The following is a 22,576-nucleotide window of genomic DNA, read 5'->3' as shown; positions in this document are numbered from 1 at the left end:
CACCTTGGCAGTGATGCCTCAAGCCTGGTGATTCAAAAGAAAGAAAAAATGCATATGTGACATCTGGTGTCTCTCATCAGTAGGAGTTGCTGCTTTACAGCGAACATTTACTGAATGGTTTCACCTAAACGAACAGTTAGACTCACCGACCACGCGGTGCAAGGTGGGCGCTCCACTGTTACTTAAACATGGAGACAGGATGGTGAAAAACTGATAGCATGTTTGATTTACTGATATAGATTCATTGAAAATAGCTCATGATACAATAGATCAAACTCCAAGCCGTGCTCTGACATGATGGTAATGTTGTCATGACTGGCCAGGCGAGTCCAGGGAGCGTTACGAACTGATGAAGCCGCTTGGATAATGGGCAGATCGTCTTCTAATACATGTGACTACATCCAGTTGGCTTGATTGATTTTGCTTTGAGACGCCTCCTTCCTGCACATGACGGTGTGCTACTCTCCAGCCTGACGGTCACAAGTGTGAGCTGAATTTATGCAGTGATTAATTCTACACTGTTAGTTACAGCTCTACATTATTGCTTGTTACAGAGAAGTCTGCAGGCCGCCCTTCAGATGAAAGTTAAATTCAATTTGAGCTTCTGATGTTATTCCACTGTCCAAATAATGTGCTGTTGATCAGATTAAGCTGTTACGATAAGTGCATAAAGATCTGAATGCATCTTTTGTCTGCAGCTTTTACAGTGGGACAGAGGGGAGTGTGACCCCTGACGATGCCACCCCCCCCCCCACCCCACCCGCCCCCGTCCTGTCACTCGGTGCTTCTTAGCAAGGCATTTTAATAGGCTGTAGATATTAACTCGCTTTGACTGCGCCCTGCGATGGGATCAGATGAGTGGATATGTCTCATCTTGGCAAGTCAGAGTTAGTTGTTGTTTATTGAGCTGTATGATCAGAAGGGAAAAGGTCACTTCAAACATGTCCCGGCTCTGTCTGCACATCTGCACATTTAATACTGATATGATGAGACTTGAAGTTACAGCACGCAGCCCACACTCTTTTTTTTTTTTTTTCTCTCCTCCCTGTAATGGAGAGTCTGCACTACATTTACCTTTCGGCTACGTTGCTCTTAATTGTCTTTTTTGGGCCTTATTAATTTCACACATTTCCGGGTTGGTTACTTTTATCTCCTGCCTCTGCCTTCGCTGTAAATGTAATCTATTTAACTCAGGAACCTTTGTGCTCGCCTTGTGTAATTGCACTAATTACCCAGCTTGCTTCCACACATCTGCTGATCTCTTTATGATGTTTTTCTAGTAACCCTTGAGTGATCTATATAGAAGACTTATTGAAGTGTGATGCACTTTAAGTATTTTTTGGACTTGTACTTGTCATTTCACGCTTATCATCCTCATGTACTTTGTGTACAGACGACGCAAAAACATTTTTGCATATGTACTGAGGCTGAAGAGATGCGAAGCTGTTTAGGGATGAATTTTAATTAACATGTTGAGAGGACTAATTGCATGATTTCCCTCCGTGTCAGTTTTACCTTCTCTTAACATAAAACTTCTCTAAAACATTTTTTTTTTTGTTTTCAACTTGCATCACTGCTGTGAAAGAACCAAGCTGTTCAGTGGGATCAATGCATATCAACATATGTCCTGTGGGCCAAAACAGCCTCCAGGAAGACCTTACACATTGTAAATATTGCAAAAAATGCACATTTTGAATTAAAAGTAAATGCTGTTCTGGCTGGAGTTCCTAATATCCTTAATATGAATTGCATGAATATGTATATAAAATCCAAAATAAAACACTGAATTGATAATAGTGTAAGAAATTTTTAGACAAGCAGGAGTCATGATATGATCAGAAGCCTAAATATGCAAAAGTCAAATCTGTGTTTCTATTAAAACAGTTTATAATCATTTCACCTGTTGCCATTCTGGTTCTGCATATTGGTTTATTTCGTCTATTTGCTTTGTTCTAGTTTCTTAAATCACATTCAGTGGAAAAAAATAATCAAGTTAAACATCCCACACATTTTTTAAATTATTATTTATGTCCAAAAATCTGAAATTACAACATAAGAGAATCAATACTGTAAAAAGTCCCACACCCATCCTAAAGAGACCGTTTTCCTCCTCAACATCAGTCCGAAGCTGACATCAGTGATCAGTACAGTGTGGGATGTTGAGGTGAAACCACTTAGTTTGACAGATTATTATTATTTTTTTTAACTGTGAAATTTATTCAGCATATATTAAATCATGTGCCATTCAATTCCCCTGTCTGACAACAGGGTAAACAAATGATGCCTGCTCTACCTTTTTAATTGCCCTCCATGACAGTTTGACATCTGTGGTGTTGAACGCTTCAGAATAAATTCATAATATTACGCAAATAAATGATCAGAGCATGCCTGTAATAAGCCACTCCTTCTAGTCGGATGGTGTTTTGAAATGATAAATATTCTGTTTAATAAATTCTCTCTTGTTTTTGCATTTTCTTGCTTTGTTTTTTAATAGTGGGGCTGCTTTATTATTGTTTTTGTGCATCAGAATGAGGGGAGTGCATTATCTTTGTCCAGTCCAGCTTTAATTGGGTTAGCTGTGCAGGGGAGGAATGGGTTTTCCTGATAGTAACGCTACAGTACATTACCACAAATGCTGCATACAGAAAGCGCACAAATCACTTCAGGATATAACATGTTGTCTCATCAGTCTTTAAAGTCCTGATTTAGTGTGGCTATAGAGGGTCTGAAAAGCTGCTGCTGCAGTGTGCCTTTATGAAAGCTAAACAACCGGCAGATGTTTTGAGTCTTTTTGGCTGTCATAAACAGGATATTACAAATTTATGTGATTCTGGTGTTCCTGAAAGCGGCGCCAAGCCACGGAGGAAGATTTTGAGGCTTTTAAGCTCTCAAGGTTTTATCATACAGATCTCATATTTACATTAGACAGCACTCACCCTTTCAGAACAAAAGCATATACCCCGCTAAAAGCCGCTCCCAAAGTGTATGGATTTATTAAGAACAATGCTGTGCCACTGTAGGCACTCCAGATTAATGGAGAACGGCGTTCGCAAAATGTCACGTAACTATTGGCGCTAATAAATCCTTGCAGCTTGGGAGCAGCTTTCAGTGGGCTGAACTTTTATTGTAGAAGGGGGGGGGGGGAAACGACATCTTTATAGGTCTTCAGACTGAATGACCGGCAGCTGCACAGGCCTTTCTGTCTCTCACTCATTTGGAAAAACGTTTCACGGTCCCTTCGCTTCCCTTTCGCGCAGCCTCACTTTTCGTTTTATCTCCTGTTTCCCCAGCTGCCATCCTCGATGACCCTATGGAGTGCAGCCGAGGAGAGCGACTGGCCATCACACTGGCCAAAGACAGCATCAACAGGAACACCAACCGATCCACCACCGGCAAGCTGGAGGTGGACATCTTTGAACTGCTGCGAGACAGTGAATACGAGATGGGCGAAACAAGTAAGTGACGCTGAGAAGAATCATCTTTGTGTTCAGCTGCTCAATACGCAGTATATCTCGTGATATCTGGGAGAGACAAAGTTATTAAATCCGTAGCAGCTCTGAGTCAAGTCAACGCCGGCAAAAAGCATCTCTCTGATTTTTAAACCCAGCAGCCTGTCATTTGATATCACACCTTCTGCCTTCTCTCTCGTGCGCTCCCGCCCCCGAGTGCACAAGATACGTCTGACGGCTGAAACAATATTTTGGTCAAACAAAACCAGTGGAAGAAAAAAAAGAAAAAAGAATTGAAAATAGATGACAGACCAGCACAGTGCAGGAACATAAAATGAGCTGTCATAGTGTTTCTTGATACCTTCTGGAGTCAAAAAGGTGTTTGTATGTTTACCGGGTTGGGCTTTGTTCCGCTTCTGAGTTGGCAACTTCCATTGTGCTGTGCCAGAGAAAAAAACAGAATTTTGTGAAAAGAAAACTGCATTGTGATGCAGGATAGCCTCGGAAAAGTGAGGCCCATCTAAAATAGGACTTTTCAATATGTTGTTTTATTTTTAACCCTTTAAAATGTGTCTTATCACAGGTGAGAGACTGACCAGTGTGCTCTTCGACCATTCAAGATAGCTTGAAGAACCACAGAGAGATAGATCTTTGTGTCATCAATAGCTACATTTCCACTGCACTTCTTCAGAATAAACAATTCAGTTCAATTCAGCTTTATTTATATACAGTAGCGCCAAATACAACATAGTCATTTCAAGGCTGTTTTTACAAAGAAGTCCAAACAGATCCACATGAGCAAGCATAAGCGACTGTGGAAAGGAAAAACTCCCTTTTAAAAGGAAGAAACCTTTGCAGAACCAGGCTCAGAGAGTTCATGAACTAGAAGAGAGACAATGGTTAAATGAAATGTAGCAATGAAGCATTTAGAGTGAGAAAGGAGAGAAGATGCTTCCCTAACAGGATAATGTGGAGCGTAGAGCAGGGTTTCCGCAGGGGTGGGAGGTATACTTTTCATATGGTGCCGCCCTCACCTGTCAAATTTCGTGCGGACTAAATTTCAATAGTATGGTAGGGGAATTTATTCAGAGATATGCCCAAAGATCAGGACATATATGTAAAGTCTACTCACCTGCAAAGCAAGCCTGTAAAAAAAAAAAGTCTCTTCCTGTTATTAAGTGGGGGTGTATTTTCAATCGATGTAATCTTTGTCGCTCTACGTGACAAAGCCATTTAAAAACGTAAATAATTTGGTCCTAGAAACATTTTTTTCTATCTTCAAAGTAAAGTTGTGTAACAACCTGAGTGGACTGTTTACAAAAACTGATTATAAAACTCTGCAATGTGCGTCAGTGAGTGATGAGGAGTCAAACAGCGGAGTCCCGGACAGCTATCCAGGATCCGCACCTGGACAGCGATATGACATTTGGGCTCTATCGGGCTCCAACCCTTTCTCCTCTGAACTATTTTCTTTATTAAAAAAGTCTTAAAGTTTCGCCTGTTTCGACATGTGTCTCCCGCTGTATTGTTGTTGTACTGCGCGCTTTGTCGGAGTAATGAAACACTGCTACAAGTTTAGTTCCACCTGAAAAAAAAAGGTTTATTCCACATAGACCAGGCTTGTTCATAAAAGATAAAATTCGGGTTTTTATTGTTTTTTTGGGGTTTTTTTTTTTGTTGTTTTTTTTTGTTTTTTTATAAAATGACGTGTAAATTGCCTTTTTGAATTCAATTTTTGCTTGGAGGGAATATTCAAATAAAAATTGAGCTTGGAGGGAATATTTTTCACCGGACATTTTGACCGGTGGTGTTAAAATACGTCGGACTTCGGCAGATTTTACTGGTCAAAGTCTGGTAATTACCGGATAATGGAAACCCTGGCGTAGAGTTATTATTAAGGCTAATGTTAATCTGGTCAGGATGTATTTTTAGATAGGAAAGCGAGAGAGAGTACGAGAGAGCCAGAGCCAAACGGTTTTCATTGAATGGTGTTTGGCCCATAAGCCATAAATCTCGTATAATCTCGTCCCACGAGACTCCGTTTACAAGAGGGCGGAGATACAAAACAGTTAGCATTTTCCTTGTAAAACTCTGCATTTCGCTGTTGTTTGCAACCAAGGATGGCGATTATATTTTCTTCTTTAACTATGTGCAAAAATATTTCCATCTCCGAACGTACCGCACCATGTTTTCTTGAATGGACTGGTCAGGTGCAGGGTTGCCAGATCTCACTCTTTCCAGTCCAAACACAACGTAAAACCCGCCCAACTCAATACTCAACTCTTATTCACACAATTAAAAAGACACACTGTAAGCACACAATTGCACCAAGTAAACAAAGACATAAGGCAGCAGGAACAGGCACCCCACGATCAGAGCAGTCAGACAGCAGCGGACACAGACTGATTCTCTACCACTGGATCAAGTTTTCCAATGCTAACATGAAACATGAGCAACCAAACATCTAAATCCACCTTACCTGAATCAAATTATTTTTTTTCCAGCCCAGCGTGTTCAAAAGAAGCATGATTGGGCAGAAGCAGTGGCAACACTGGTCATACATCACATCCACTGACTTGTAATTGCAGAAGAAGTGTTTCCGTTACACTTTTGTGATACACTTCTTTATCAACACACCTGAAAAACCACCTCTTGAGAATGAAAAAAAAAAAACTTTAGTTTTTAGTTTTACTTAGCAATATTTGAGAGGCTTTTCAAAATGAAGATGTTTCTTTTACCATCTTTTTATTACGATATTTAGGTTTTGTGCTTATCTAGGGGTGATGGAAACTCTGCCAGAGTGGGCCCCATTACTCTGAACATTTACAGTCTAATCACAGGTGTTAACACATTTATGGCATGAACTTAAGTATCATTTTGAGGAACTGGCAGAAAGTCGCAGTCATCTTGGAAATGGGGCTTAGCCATTCACTCATTGCACATTTTATGAATTTATGTGGCATCAAAATGAATTCAGGTTCTTTAGTCAAAAGAGAGTTGAAGCTTTCACTCATGTGTCAAATCGATGTAACAAAGCCACACTCCAGCTGTGTTTCCTTTTACAGGCTCCAGCCTTCAAATGTTGTATTTCAAAACAGTCAACATCAGTCAGGGTGAAACAAGGCTACATAATTCCAGTGGTTTCCAAGACAACAATATATCTTTCTAATGTATTCTCAATAGTGTCACTGAGGTCGAGCTAGGTCAATGTAAAGATTTGTGTTACAGAACATTTGTTGCATATATCCTCAGTTCAGCCGGGTGTTCAGTTATAGACGATGAACTGACTTCATCTGTGGGAGAAAAGAAAACATGATGGTATGGGCTTTAAGCTCAACCAATTCACAATCCAAATGCATTATAGATGAACCTTATATTAGTGTGGCTGAGTGAATTATGTCGCGCTGCTCGAAGGAATGTGTCACCAAAAAGGAAAGCAGAACACTTTCAGTTTAAGGTGCTGGTTCCAGATATATATTTTGGAGCCTAAAGTTTCCCACAGATGATTGCATTTCATTAGCAATCCTCAGCACACTACCCACCCTCCAAAGGCTGAGAAAGCTGTGGCCTCTGAAGGATGAAGACCCTGTATTAAGACACAGCTGAAGACTGGGACCATTAACACAAGCTAAACTACTAATTTGTCAGCAGTTGTCTGGGCGTGTTCATTAAACAGACACCAGGATCGTTAGTGTGTTTCCTCACACTTCACTCTTTTTTTCGTTTCGATTTTTTAATTTTTTAATGAAAACACTCCTAACTCGATAGACCATCGGCGTCTGCAGAAAATGACCAACGCGCTCACACACAGCAATGACAAGAAGCGTGAGGATTGATTTTCAATATGACACCTTCCCATTTCGCAAACCGAACCTCTTTGCTGGCTCGGCCTAATCCATAGAAACATCGCCCCACTTACCACAACAACAAGAAACTGTATTACCTTCTCCGCCTGGCTTAAGACAAGCCCCTTTCCTCTGACTGCATCTGTGAAGATCAGTGTGTTTGAGTGTGTGTTTTTTTTTCCTCCACATGTTTAAAGTAGTGTGTGTGTGTGAGCTGTGTACATCGGGCATTTCTATATCTGTGTGTCTGAGAATGTGCAATTAGGGCTGGGAATTGGATTAGGGATGAATCAGTGGCTGTAGTTAGATGGAAATATCACACAGGGAGTGTTACCTGCTAAGAAAAGGCCCGCCCCCACCTTACACACCGCCACTACAGCCTGTGTGCTAAACAGCTCATAAATAGATATCTCCTTGGACTAGAAGCTGTTTTTTTTCAAAGGGAAGAAACAGAAGAAAACAAGACTGTTTCTCACAAATTGCCATTCTCTTATAATGTTTAAGAAATAAGGACACACACCACACAATGGTTTGCTTCGATGCTGGTGTGTGAACACCAGGAAACGTTCTTATGTGTTTTATGTTCCTTGATGCGCTGCATCTGTCAAAGCTTGCCAGATGTTCCTCATTAAAGGCTTAAGGTCATTTTATGGGTTCAATTGTTTCTATTGATCAGTGGATATCAATTCTAAACAGGGATAATTGCTTTCTGTCTGCTTCATGACCCTCTGACTTATAATCTATCCATACTGGGTGGCTCGGTACTGTTCTGGCAATGGATGGCTCAAGATTTTATCGCTAACATGCATTGGTGAAGGAGTAGTTTTGGGTCAGGTTGTCCGGTTTCAAAGCTGACTTTAAATCTGAGGCTGACTTTTAATATAATGTGCTATAGTTTCTAAATGTGTTGTCAATGAGTTTGAAGCAACCACCATAGAATAGGAAAAAAAAAAAAAATTGCCCACCAGGGTGTAAATTTTACTTTTTTCACCAAACAAAATACATACGGACAAAAATCAGATTTGTAAACAAATCAGCAAATATTATCAATAGTGCATGTATTAGCAATGGTCCAGACCTCAGTTGTAAGGTTAGGATTATTAACGGCATTCTGGAACAAAGATTTCTTCACTATATTCTTGGTTGTCAGAGACTGTGAGTTGATCCAGAGTTTAAAAGTTTTAAAACTGGCTGGAAAGCAAATGAGAGTAGTCCAGTGGGACGCTCCTTGATTTCTTCCTCATTTACTCTGTAAAAGTTGGATCGAGGGATTTGGGGATTTGCTAATTATTGTCATTGCAATAAATACAATCTTAGAGTTTTTTGGGTTTTTTTTAAATCAAATCTGCAATTTAAGTAACTTTACCGAACAGGAAGATGAAATGTCAAAACATTTTCTACTCTACTTGTATGAATAAATTCCAAGATCTGCTGAGTGACTCCAAGGTCACAGCATTTCCTGAGAGGACAAAGCCACCAGAGAAAAACTATGTTTTCATAGAAACTGAAAGAAGTCAAGAAATGTACAACAGTATTCAAAGTTATGCAGAAAAAAAGCACGTTGACCAACAAGTGAAACTGATCCTGTTTTCCGATCCCTTCTGTTTTGACCTCATTGATTTCTAAGCAACTATTGTGACACATTTCATGAAAAAATAAAGCACGTCTACGCATGCATTCTCAGGTGGCATTGTCATCAGATGTGGCTCTCTGTGGCTATTCCAGCATGGGGGGGTGCGCTGTCATTCAAACTGAGGAAGGAGACAGGCCAGACGCCGACATGTTGTGCATATGTGCATGTCGCATATGTGCATATGTGACTGACAAAGCAGCTTTCATCCGTGACAGCTGACTTCAGTCAACATGCATACTGAGCGTTCCTTTGCCAGAGCGCCACTGATTATGCTCAAGCATGCAGACTGTGGCACCCGGGCCCGAGGTTCTCGAGCACAAACGGGATCCAGTTTGATCCCGGGATGTTTCAACATTTGGAGATTGTTTTGGATCTGTGCACACTCATCCAGATGTCCATCCATCCTTTAACCGTGCCATTAATCCATCCACTAATCCACACATCCATGTGTCCACTCATCTATATGTTCAGTCATTCATCCAGTCTCCCTTTTGTTGATCCAATCTTTCATCCATCTCATTATCTGTCTATCCATCCACTCAACAGGCCCCTCAGCATATGCCCACTCACTCACTCAAAATAACACCTTATACAAATGTCCAAAGGTTATATAATACTTGTGTCAAAGCAGAGTTTTTGTGATTAATATTCAGCAGACACTTCTTCCACAGGACCCTCTGTGTGTTAGGTTTTGCTCCTCCAACTGGTTGCTGCCGCCACATCTTCAGTTGCTATTTTGAGAGGCTTTGCTTCAGAAATGCATCTCATTCAGATTGAGATCAAGCGACTGGCTGACTTTTTTCGGGATTTTCCACCCTGAAAGGCCAAATCTCAGTGTTCAGAGGGCTCCTGCAGCCCTTTGCATGTGTCCAGAAAGGAGAGGAATTATCAGTGCCAGCTGGTTTTTACAGCCAAAACTAGAAAGAATCATCACTGCTTTGTGTTCATGTGGGTCAGGGACTGCTTTGCACATTATTTTTTAAACTTTATTTGTAAAAGGTCAATTTTATCAGATCTGATCCATCAATATCTTTTCTTTTCTTTTAATTCACTGTGTTATTTTGAGTTTTTTTCTTTTGTTTGTATATCCATAAACCACGTAGGCCCTCTTAGTTTTTAGTTTTGCCATCTGTAATGTATCTTTTTGATTTCAGACCCATGGAGTTTTATGTCTTTCAGTAAATCTTCAGATATTCTCATCATGAAGTCTTCTTTTGAGCCTTGACAGGTTTTTTTTTTTTTTCTTTTTAGTTCTCACCTTGAATGCTATTTTTAGACATTCATATTTTTGCTCTCCAGTCCTCCAGTTTTTATATTGATATATTTTTTTTACTGTTATTCCTTCTTCATTCATGGCCAGCGCTTCATATGAAAGGGCTCCAGCTCGATGTAAGGCTATTTTCACTCCTGGTTTGTTTCAATGAGAAGTAACCTTGATGTGAATGCTGTGGCGCACTTTATTTGTGGAAAAGTGAATGCTGTCAGTGGGAACCTGGTGTGCAACTTTAAAGTGGACTGAAGCACCTTTGAATGACTTTCAATGCACTTGCAAACAAACTGTGGTGCAGTTTAATCAAAATCTAAAAACAGCAATGAATCAAATCCACAGCGACAGACCGGAGAACCACAATATAATGAATGTTTGTGGAGTACACAACACACAACGTGTTACTGTTTTGATTCCTTATACACTTTTGGAGCTGTTGGCCAGTATTTGCTTCAATATCATATGCGGCATTTCAAAAGACGACATGAACATGCACCTGCTATGTTTTCTATGCAGAAAAAGAATAAATGAAAGTGTCAAGGCAACCAGATGCATGATGTGCTGCAGTCAAATCACTCAGTTTTCTAATACAGGCAGTCATTACAGACAGGTGGAAATGTCTTTTGGCATGCACGCCTGTGGTTCAGGTATTGATAATATGTGTGTAGACATGTACGCATTTTTTTGGCAGGCATCTAGTTTTGGATTAATCATCTTTTTAGGGCCATAAATGTTCGCAATTGTAGACAAATCCAAAGGAAAATGAGTCTCTCCGTCTGTGCATGTGGAAGCCTAAATAGACTGTAAATGTGTGCACAGGTTGCTTTTGTGTGAGACGTCACTGTATTCATGTCTCGCAGGTCCAGTCGGTCACTAAATTACTCATTAGTTGTGCTTTTCACCTTGTGGGTTCACCATGTTTTATTCACTCTCACTTTCACAGCAACAGTGCACGGTCTCTGCTCTCACTTTCACCTTTTGCCTTTGACTGAAGTGTTTGATTACAAGCCAGGGATTATAAACTAACTATAAAGGATGTATGGCCTCTGTACATGAGAGAGGAGTTAAGCTCAAATTCACTGGAATGTCTTTGTTTGGCGACGTCTTCACCCCTAAAGGTGATGCCTTTAAATCAGTCCTTGTAAATGTAGATTTTGGGGAAACAAGATGAGATGTGCGTGTCACTTTTGGGGATGTTATGGTATTCATGTGCAAATGTTCAGAGTGCAGATTTTATGTTTTAAGCCCCCAGATATCTCTGTATGTCACTGTTGTGTCTCCCTGCTTTTCTGGCTGTCTGTCACTGCGCTTATCTGTCTCTGTCTCATCCTTTTTTCTATATCTTTCTCTCCATATGCGGGAGTGTATCACATTAATATCAGTTTCTGTCACCTGCTAGGCTCCCACAAGCAGAAAACTGTTATGATTTTCTTTTTTCTTTTTTTTCTTCGCACATCAGCCTGAGCATATCAAACAAGGATGGAGGCATTTGTCTTTGCTCAGGTTTCGCTCCCACTGCTCGGTTCAAAATCCCTCTGAGACAGTAAAAACGCTGGTTCAGACTGCGATCCGTTTAGAAGTTCAGACAGTCAGCATGTGCACCAATTAACATCTGGCTGAACTGGGCCTTTTTTTTTTGTTTTTTTTTTTCAAATGTCCTGCTTCACACCAACTGTCTCACTTTTACTGTCCCTCACAGTATCCCTCCTTTCTTTTCTTGCTCTCTCAGTGTGCCAGATCATGTCTAAAGGGGTGGTGGCAGTCCTTGGCCCGTCTGCCAGTCCAGCTTCCAACTCCATCATCAGCAATATATGTGGAGAGAAAGAGGTGAGTTTATGCGCCCGACTGGCCTGTAGCTGAGGGCCCCTGTGTTCCACAGCCTGCGAGCAGCACGGGCAGAAATAAAGGGCTTGGAACAATGACGCTCATTAGTGTTTTTGTGGGAGATTGAGGGGGAATGAAATCCAGGATGTTGGTGGAAATGATGAAATACTTCAACAGTGTCATTGCTCTCCATTTCAGTCTCATTTAATTCAAAGCACCGCTGGACGTTTCACCCTCTCTGTTTCCCTTGTTACCTCGGAGCGATGTGGTCCGCTGAGGCTCCGTCACCATAGGATTCACATTCTTTTATAGAGACTAACACAAGCACACAAATATGCAGGCGTTGTTGTTTCTCCCATGTCACATATTGCCAACTTCCATTGTCGCCACACCTGGTGTTTGCAATCAGATAATGCACACATTACGGGTCCATGTTGTAAAAACTTGTGTTTTCTCATGTGGGCAGTAGAGAAAAACATGTTTCCCCCCATTTAATGCTGACCGAAGGGGCTTGGATTCGGAGCTTTGCTTCACGCAGCGGGTTGCTAATTGGCCACTCTGAACTCTGCCATGGATGTTGTGCTGTCAGATTGTCAGGGACAGACTTTCTTTGAATTAAACAGAACCGTAAACTAGATCAAAATCAATAATAAATTATAAATAGTGTGCATCTCACAAATTATCTGCTCTAGCTTCACTGTCATGCTTTCCTTACTTGATTTAATATTTGTTTGACAGTGTTTACAAAACCATTTCTGTTTTAAAACTGAACTGTATCAAGATTATTTATAGATCTGTCACTGTACGATGTGAGAACCTTGCAGATCATCTTTGTCTTCTTACATCATTCAGGTTTCACCAATGTCATCTGGTGTGCTTTCCACCATAATTGCATTTGGTTCCGGGAGAACCCGGCTTTTTAACTTCAGCAGTTTGATGTGCATGACTACTGAAGGGGATTTACATTACCATCCCCATGTCTATAATGTCCACTGGTACAGTGCGGTCCGTCTTTCTAATGAGACATCAGTCTGTTATGGCGGCAGACGGACCAGGACTCCCCGCTGGTGAAAATCTCTGGTGGCACTGACTGCTGGGGTCGGCTGCTTTGAAACACTGACTGTGATAATACTGCTGCATGAATATTAAAGACCCCATTAGGAGAAAGAAGAAAGAAAAAAACTCACATTTTTGAATTGCTGACTGATAAATACAGTGTGGTAATGAAAGAGTCACAGGAGCTGATGCTGGCTTTAGAAATTAACAGTTTCCTAACCTTGTTAAATTCTATCTTTATGTGCCGTCTGTCACTGCACATGTGGACGATCGGGGCAGTCGTTTGGATTAACAGAGCACTTTGAAGCACTGCCAGTCGAGCGCGTTTATCAAAGAAAGCCACAGGATTATAACATATGCCGTTGTCTTGTTGAATTAATCTTAGTGTTTTCCTTGTGGATCACTTCATTAGGCAATAATTTCCATGAAACGATGGTCTATTGTGTCTGTACTGCTTCAGTATTTAGGCTGACACTTATTTAAACGACGAGGGAAATTAAAGTCCATGTGTGGTCAGATAGAACGTGACAGCTTCATAGAAACATTTTACTTGACTTTTGACGTGCCAGCTGTGTGTCCATCTTCATCGGTGCACTAAATGGAAAACTGCTCTATCCACTATAACTCTTGGCAAATCTACTTCTCCGTACTGGACCTTCTTTCAGGGTAATGACACTTGAGCTTTGTGCTGGGAGCTACACTCCCTGTCAGCTTTGCTATGTATTCCCTCAACTTGTTCTCATTTTGGTATTATAATTCATCCATCCATCCATCTTCCATACCCACTCCATCCCACTTAGGGCTGTGCAGAGCGGAAGCCTCTGCCAGCTGAACGACGGCGAAAGACTTCACCCTGGGCAGGAGGCCAGTCCGTCCCCGGCTGTTCTAAACCCTGTTTGGCCAAAGTCTGTTTTCATCAGGGCCTTGGTGTCATTTACTATTTACCAAATGCAAGCGGTTGGACCGGATTTTTAAGATATGTGTGCTTGATTTAACACATTTTTCATGTCCACTCCCTACATATCATCACAAACATATTTTAATTTCTTAATAAACTACCCATTTGCTTTTCAAACCTCTATGAAGGTGCTGAGTCCAGTGAGCACAGGCTGCTTATGAAGCAAAGGAAAACAGCGGCAGCTGCTACCTGGACGACGGCTCCATGAGTCACATAAAAGATATTGATTCAAAGTAGATGTGAGAATCTTGAGGCCATGGCACCTTTGTAAAGGGTGCTCACTGAAGACTTTTACTCAAATTGATTCTGCATTGTTTAGATGGCTTAGAGTTGTCTTAGCTGTCACACTGTTTTTTGTTTTTTTGTTTTTTGCTTCTTTGCTTGTTTTTATACCTATTAAGTCTTGTTTCTTGCATTTCTGCTGTCAAAAAAAGATTAATTAAAAAGAAAAGGTTTTGTTTTCTTTTGTTTTAATTTGAGAAGTGGTTTATTTTGTGACTCAAAGCTATGATACGAGTGCAACCATAATGATTCTGCTGACAGCCACTTCAGCCAGAAAAGCCGTCATGTACCACGACTGTCAAAGATTCATCCTGACTTCAGTACCTGAATCCTTCTTGTTAGTTTATTGCATTAAGTGTCAGTTTTAAGTGTGGAAAACTTGAGTCCAGATTCCAGCTGTTGTAAAAGAACAACTAGTTTTAGAGCAGGTGAACAGATACTTGTGTTTTGGTTTTTTTTGTTTCAGAACCGGTACTTACTTTCTGCTTCACTAAAGAATGCGAGTCGTGCTCCACCTCTGCCAGCAGCAGTGTTGTTACGATGGTTAACATCTTGAGATAATGGAATGTAAATTTTCCCTAATTGACAGAGCCTCATAAAACATTCAGAGTTTTATTTCCGATTGATGACAATATACAGTATTAAACAAACATCGCAGTCAAAACTGTCACGCTGCAAAACATGAGTTTTTCTTTCACCAGTGGTGAGGGTAATTTCATCCTGTCGCTAAAAGCTGCAATACTGCTGTATATTCAACAGTGCAAGTAAAACACCAGCATTGGAAATGTCACTTAAGTGAAATTATGTAAATTCTATCTGCAGAATGATCTGTCAGCATGTATGAGTTCCCATCCTGCAGAAAAGTGGCCGCTATGTGTGAGACGCTGCTGGATCATATGCTACTGTACAGCTGCACAAGGACGGGCCGGATTTCAACGGTCAGCAGTAAATATGCTGCATCTGCTGTTGACAGCAGAAAGACCAACTTCAGTTTTTACATTTGGAATATATCGCACTGCAATTGGGTCCAACTATAGAATTTAGAGGTAATTTTCCTTTTCAAAGACCTGAACCGGTTGTGACTCTGACACTGTGTTTAGTGGTGTGGAGCTATGAGGAAGTGGAAGTATTTAAATAAAATGAGTTTCCAGCTATAGGTCGCTTTTCAATTAATTATGTTACTATTAAACATATTTCTATTATTGATAGTGGTTCTGTTCATCTGTGGAAGTATCCTCAGGCAGGACACTGAATCTAAAATTGCTCCCAGTGAAGTTGAGCATGTTGCATGGCAGCCATCAGCATTGGTGTATTAATGTGTGTGTGTGCCTGTGTGACTATGACTGACAGCACAAAGACCTTTAATATTGCTGAAGCTGTGAAAATGCTCTTTATAAGTGAAACCTATTTAAGATTTTAGTTTGAATCTGCATTCTTTTTTAGTCAGTGTCACCTGTGTAACACTTTGGCATTTTTATTTATTTTTTATTTTATCAGGCCCTCATAAAGTTAACACTTCAGTGGAGCACATAAGAACATCAGTTTCCAGATGGCATCAAGCGGCTGTTCAGCCCGACTGCATTTAACTGGCTCTGAAAAATACTTGGAGGCATTTTTTTTTCCCCCCCTCACTTTTTTGAACGGGAAATGTATAATTCAATGTCAAGCAGCAAGTTCTTACAATAACATCACACACATTTAAAATGCAGCTGTAGAAGAGATCGTGCTGTTCTGAACATGACATTCAGATTATCCACATTTAATGAAACACACACAGCTCTAGGATGGTTGTGCAGTTTTTGCAGGCGCATCTCAAAAAATTGAACATCAGTCCATCCAAGGCAGGGTCAAAGGGCGTTTGACCAATCCCAGCGAGCTGTGGATGAGGACACATATAATTGTTTTGTCTGCTGTGTTTGCACTTAAAACCTAAAGTTCATCACTTGAATTTCAGTTGTTGAAATAATGCTCCTCGTTCATAAGAAAGAAGCCGGAAATCCATTCCAGCTTTGTTGTCTGTCCATGGGAGAGTCTGTGCTCTCACTACTGTGACTTGTGGCCTTGCATGCTAACTACACCATTTTCAGCATGTTTGCCGTTATCCTGTCAACGGACATTATTTTCAAATCATTGTCATGCAAATGCAAAACCTTTATGAAGCTAAAGCGCTTAAATGGTGCATTTTCACTTGAAACATGCAAACAGGTTTTGAGTCTTGCTGAAATCATTTAAAACCACAGCAGTCATCATATGGGCCTCCCTGTAGGAGGCAGTGCCGAGTGTAAATCTTTATTCTGACTTTGCTTTTTGATGGAAGAACACATGAATATACAGAACACACGGTCATTTCTCTGAGTGAATGCTGTATGTATTTTTTATTCTTCTTTGATCAAATATGCATTGGCTGTTTAAAGGCAATTTTAAACTATTATCATGATTTTATATTTTTATAAACTGCCCATGACTCACATTCTCTTGTATGAAAACTGTTTCGCTTATTGACTCTTTACACTTTTGAACTCTGACAATCTGCAGCATGTCACCAGGCACAGAGAAAATGAGTTTACCTTTATCCTCTTATCTCAAATTATGTTATATAAAATAATCATTACCAAGCTATTACGCAATTAACAGACTAATCAGCCCACTGGCTCTCACTGGCAGTTATCAGAATGGCTGATTTTTTTTTCCTTCACATTAAATCAACGACACTCATGTACCTTTAAAGCAAAGCTCAGAAGTCTGTCTTTAAGAATACATTTGTTAATGAATCATTTAAACCACTTGAAAGCGAGCTTGAAGTTGCCTCAATTCTTTGTCCCCTTGTGTTTCCCGTCTGAGACCAGCTTTTGAAAGAATTCATTTGAAAACCATGTTTGCCTACAAAGCTGTGGGAGGCTTGTGCTGTTTTCCCTTGCTAAGCCCTTGTTTTCTAAGAATTCTTAAAAATAGACCCGTGCAGTCACACTTGTGGCACTTTCCGGATGTGTGCCAAGTTGAAACAGAGCGGAATTATCCTTTTGCTCACTGGTCCTCACCCAGATGGTATCGGGAACCAAGAGTGTGCGGATTTGTATTCCAACCAAACACAAGAGCAGCTGATTTCACTGATTAGGCCCTCCATCTCAGGTCCGAGGTGTGCAAATCAGCATAGTCAGCTGCAGTGTGTGTGTGTGTTTGTGCGTTTGTGCGTGCCCGCGTAGCGAAGAAGGTCACCTTGCTCATGCCATGATTACTCTGATGGGAATGCCTGGTTAATAGCTTTAGTCAGTATGGCCTTATGAAAATGGTAAGCTACTTAGCGGCACACCACCATCATGATGTATTACCCACATAACTGTGGTGATCAGATACAGTAATATAGAGGAGCAACACAGACAAAAAAATACACAATATACTACCGAAATTGTGAGTTCAGATATCTTGAAAGTGTGTACTCAGTATGTATTGATTCATAGCACTAAGACCTGCTTTTAGCGTTAAACTTGTTGCCCTTTCTGATAACAAGGGCCACCTCTTCCATTACTACCACTCACATAAGACCCCTTAGTATATTGGTCCAGCAAAAGGCTGAAGTAGCTGAAAACTGTCAGCTGTGATCATGTTAAAGCTTCATCATATCGGAAAATTGTACAAGCATTAAAAGGTTTCTTGTGTTTAAAGACAGCGTTGAGCCAAATCCAAAGCCAGATTACGCCGAGATGGAAAGTTATCCTTAATGAGATGAGTAGCACAAATCTTTCACTACTCTAAATCAGACTGATCCAGCAGCACAGCAGAGACAACAACACTACTCTGGGAAATAATGTAAACCTTTTTTCTGTGCTCGACAGCCAAATAGTCTGCAGCACTCCTTTAAGGAGCGATCTCAGGAGGGGGGAGGGAAATTAGCAAAAAGGAGTCACGCTGTTGTACAACATGATCAGGCTTCTCATGAATAAAAGAGGAATGTGTTTGCAAAAAAGACAAGTGATCAAACAATCACGATGATCAGCTTTAATGAACGAGTCGTTATCCAACAATTGAACTTTCAAATTTCAATTTCAAACATTTCAATTTTAAGGGCCCTAATTGTTCATTGAAAGGCTTCAAACAGGTATTCTCACGATACACGATAATATGTTTGCTTATGTTTCATATAAAAAGTATATATGTTGATTTCAGGGAGGGGTGGAACTGTGTTTAAAGCTCATGCAGCACAGCCCCGAGCAGCCAGCACTGCATGCAATTATCCAAAACACACTCTTACTGCTTTTCTGTGATGAGTGACATTTTATCAAAGCCACTGAATTCAGCATTTCTAATATTATATCTTATATATATTCCTTGAAATGTAACACAACAATGTGAGTGATTGACTGTCACATTTTAAACCTTTTGAAGTTTCTATTGTATGAAGCTTTCTTTACCTTTTAATGTTAGGCTTTTGTTTTCTCACGGAAGAATATTTCTGTTTGTGATTTTTATTATTGAATATCTCCTTCAAAAGGAGGGATGTTTTCCAAATGAGCTTTGTGAAATCGTGGTGCAGATCATGCATAGCAGACATGATAATAAGTCACTTAACCCATTATGAGGTCTTTGTCTGGCCTGCTGGCCCTATTTAGAAAACGTTAGAAAAGGTCACCCAGTAATGCAACAGCTGGAGAGAGTGACGTGCGTGTGCGTGCGTGCGTGTTTTTGTGTGTGTGTGTGTGTGTGTCCTCTGCTGTGGCTGAGCGTACCTGCCTCTGACCACCTCATCCTTCACTGCGGGCGTGAGGCCACAGATGCTTGCGCTCCGACCGGCTGGATGCCCGGGACACCGGCAGCAATATTGTGGCTGACAGACCCCACTAGGTGATCAGCACATCATCCACCGGGCTCAATCAATCACTCGGCGGGTTCCACGGCCGCTGTGCCGGCTGCCTCCAGTGAGGAGGCAGGGGAGTGGGACCGAGTCCATCTGGGCTCCACACTAATAGTGACTAATAGAAAAACAGCTACTGCAGAAAAGGAGTTGGACTGTGCGCATCAGGTTGGTGGTTTGTTTCCCTCACAGGCAGAATCCAAGCAAAACTAGGGGTCAAGGAAGAGCTGATTAATATCCTCTAATGAGGCACATTAACAGGCTCTCTGGATGAGGGGGCTCCTGCTGCTTTACAGGTGCTTGTGCGCTGGCAGCTGGTAACAAGCAGAATCGCTGGATAATGCAAAATACTCTCTGTTGTTGCTTTGTTTCTTGTGAATCTCAAGGATAATAAATCTTATTTATACATTAAAAGTAGTACTTTGAATATGAAAGAATAGATTCATGGATGTTTCAGCTTTTCCCAAGGCTCCATTTACTAACCTCATTTTGCACTATTATTTTCATGCAAAGCCTTGGACTAAGGTCATTTAACCATTAGCCATAGGAAGCTTTCAAACTAAATTAACTAAATGCTGCGATTAAATTTTCATACGCCCTCTGTTCTATCTGAATTCAGCCTGTGTGCCGCAGCAAAGCCAACTTTGACTCAGCTTAAATGCTCTTTCTCCCCGTTTTTATCCCGAACTTTCTTTCCTCTCCCAGAAAGGGATGAAAAGTCCAATATCCGCGTGTCTGCTAAAGCAGGGAAACATTACCCTCTATGATTCAAACTTGTTTCAGAAGCACTCATGAATATTAATGTTGCGTCTGATGTCCAGGGGTTGCTTTGGGCTTGCAAAGCCATCTGCTTGTAGGAGCATAGACGGATTACACAACTGCACTGAGGCGGGGTGGCACTCGGGCTGGATTTGGAGGTGGAGCTGTTGGTCTTTTGAGCAAACAAAGGGCACATTGGATTGAGTTTTGGAGGGGTCAGTGATGTAGCTAAAGCCTTGGAGACTGGTAATAATGAGAGCTTTGTGCTTCCATTCACACTTTAGTTCACAGGATTCACTTTTCTTCAAACATTCAGAAACAGACTTTCTGAGAATTCTGGAATCCTGAATGTTGTTCATGTCCAGATGTTCGAATGTGAGGTTTGTTTTGCATTGACTCTCCCACACCCTGTCACAATAGCGCTCACCATCTCATTTCCATCTGTCTTTCTCCGCTGTCTCCTGTGATATAGTGTTTTGCAGCGCGGTGAGTGCTCATGCTGAGCCGCCAATGAAAAAGCCATTCAGTGCCTGTAAAAATGAAGCTGTTCCTTTTATTTCTGACTCAATGTAATTCCAAGATGGTCTGAAACCAACCGTATTTCTCAAGATTACTTTATTAGACGGCAAATGAACTCCATAGGATTCCTCCAGTGGGCGAGACAGGAGCAACTGTTGAAGAGAGCCATTAGACAAAGCCGAGGCACAGCTGATTGCCCCTGAATGGTTACTCAACACATTTGAAAAATCTCTCTTTGTGCTTTTAGAGAGAGCAAGACTTTGCGGGTTCAGTGCTTCATTTGTGTCTTTATTGTAGAGCAATTAATGACAAGAAGCCCAATCTACGAACAGTTGGCACACATCTGAGCGTGTCCGTTTATTTGTCATTTCACATGTAGAGATAGTTACCCTGCAGTGTTTGTGTTTCATTTGCATGGAGCTGTCCAAACTTATTTTCAGTGGGCGAGTCGTCCTGCAGCCCAGCGCTACACATGGCGTGGTACACTGCTTTTCGGGGCTTGATAAGACAGCAAATCCCTCATTTGCCAAAGAGCGTGTTACGTGGCGGCGCCGCCGCACACCTGAGACTGTCTGCCTTCCAGATGTCGCACCACAGTCGGGCACAGCACAGCCGGCGTACTGCATCTCACGCTTGTATTCAGCCAAACTTCTGCTCAGCCTCTTCTCTCACACAGGTGCACATAAATATCACCCAGTGTTTGTCTGGGATTTTTTCTTGGACGATGGAGTGCAGACATATGGTGCAGAGTATCTGGAACCTACAAAAGAAAGTAAACATAGTTTAAAGTGGAAGCATTGCTTCTATTGATCTTTGCCCTATTTATGATTTTAACTGTTTAGACCATTACGTAATACTGATATACATTCATGAACAAGATGGGTTTATTTTTCTGACTGTTTTTAGCACAGTAGTACACTGTAATTTGTTAGCCCACCCAGCAAATTTCACCACCAGCCGCCAATGCGACACACTCACTGTCAAAGTGTTGAGTAGAGGGTGTGAACTGGAGCTGGAGGTAGAAAGGTGATTGGGGTCCTTCAAGAGTCACTGCAATAGAGTAAACAACCAGACACTCAGGCTTTAATGTTCTTGAGTGTGTTTAACTTAACACAAAGTACTTGTGATATATTGTGCTCCGACATAATCTCTGTGCTGTATTGATCAAATTATATTTGCATTGTTGGCGAACTGCAGCGGAGGCGGTGAAAGGTATATTAGGCCCCTTTTATCAGACAGTGTTGTGTCATCAAAATGCTGCACACTGTGTGAGCAAACGTGCAGAGACTTGGTGGGACTGCTTTAGAAAAATGCTCCAATAAACACAGAATTTAAACTCTACAGAAAACACAAAGACAACTTTGTTGATGTATTCGGAAAAGTTCCTTAAAGTAGTCTTTGCAATTAATTTAAACACTGTCATCCGTTTTTTTTTTGTGTGTGTGTGTGTGTTTTTTTTGGTTTTTTTGCTTGTGTTCTTCAGTAAAAAGCCTGAAACCATTTTTGTTGTCCTGAGAAACAATAAAGTAAATAGATTTCTACCTGAATCAATGTACAGGGGGCAGATTTAAAAAAAAATAAATGTGTATTTGTGAAGTGATATTGGTCATGCTTAGTGATTTAGCGTTTTCGCCATTGTAGACTGGCACTCATGTTTCAGTTGCAAAGAAAATAAATGAAGAAAAGCTGTCACTGGATAAATCCTTTCACTTCAGATTAGTTACTAACACCCTTAGTCACAAATTTCACGCTCTGTTACACTTTATTGCATAATATACTTTCCTTTTCCTTTTAATCATGGCTGTGATCTTCTTTAAAGTTTTCACAGCTTTAAAGTCACTTTAATTTGCCAGAGGCGCTGTGGCTTCCATCAATGTGTGTGAAATAAAAACGGTTATTCTTTAACAATCCCTGGTTGTGAAATTCAATCAAACAACTTCGTCCTGAATAAGCAGGACAACATCTGTTTCTTTGTGGGAGTGTGAACCAAGCGTGAAAGCAAAGAAATACAAATTCAAAGTTGACTTTTTTATTGTTCATTAGCTGCTTTAAAGGAATGCTGCTGATGCCAAATTACAAGCTCTCAGCGCTGCTGAAGGTGACCTTAAATGCTCAAACCTTGTTCCAAACAGGAA

At 40.9% G+C, this 22,576-nt stretch overlaps 1 protein-coding gene across 1 annotated transcript in view; it reads left to right on the top strand.

The window, feature by feature from the left end:
• grik4 (glutamate receptor, ionotropic, kainate 4) overlaps positions 1-22,576 on the top strand; it is a 283,909-nt gene that overhangs the window by 129,289 nt on the left and 132,044 nt on the right. The window contains exons 3-4 of the mRNA XM_030107939.1: positions 3,291-3,455; positions 11,924-12,021. Of these exons, the coding sequence (XP_029963799.1) occupies positions 3,291-3,455; positions 11,924-12,021 (263 nt within the window). The remainder of the gene's footprint in view (positions 1-3,290; positions 3,456-11,923; positions 12,022-22,576) is intronic.

The sequence above is a fragment of the Salarias fasciatus genome, chromosome 14 (assembly GCF_902148845.1).
Source record: "Salarias fasciatus chromosome 14, fSalaFa1.1, whole genome shotgun sequence".
NCBI classification, from domain to species: domain Eukaryota; kingdom Metazoa; phylum Chordata; class Actinopteri; order Blenniiformes; family Blenniidae; genus Salarias; species Salarias fasciatus.
This window is presented reverse-complemented; position numbering and strand designations above follow the sequence as displayed.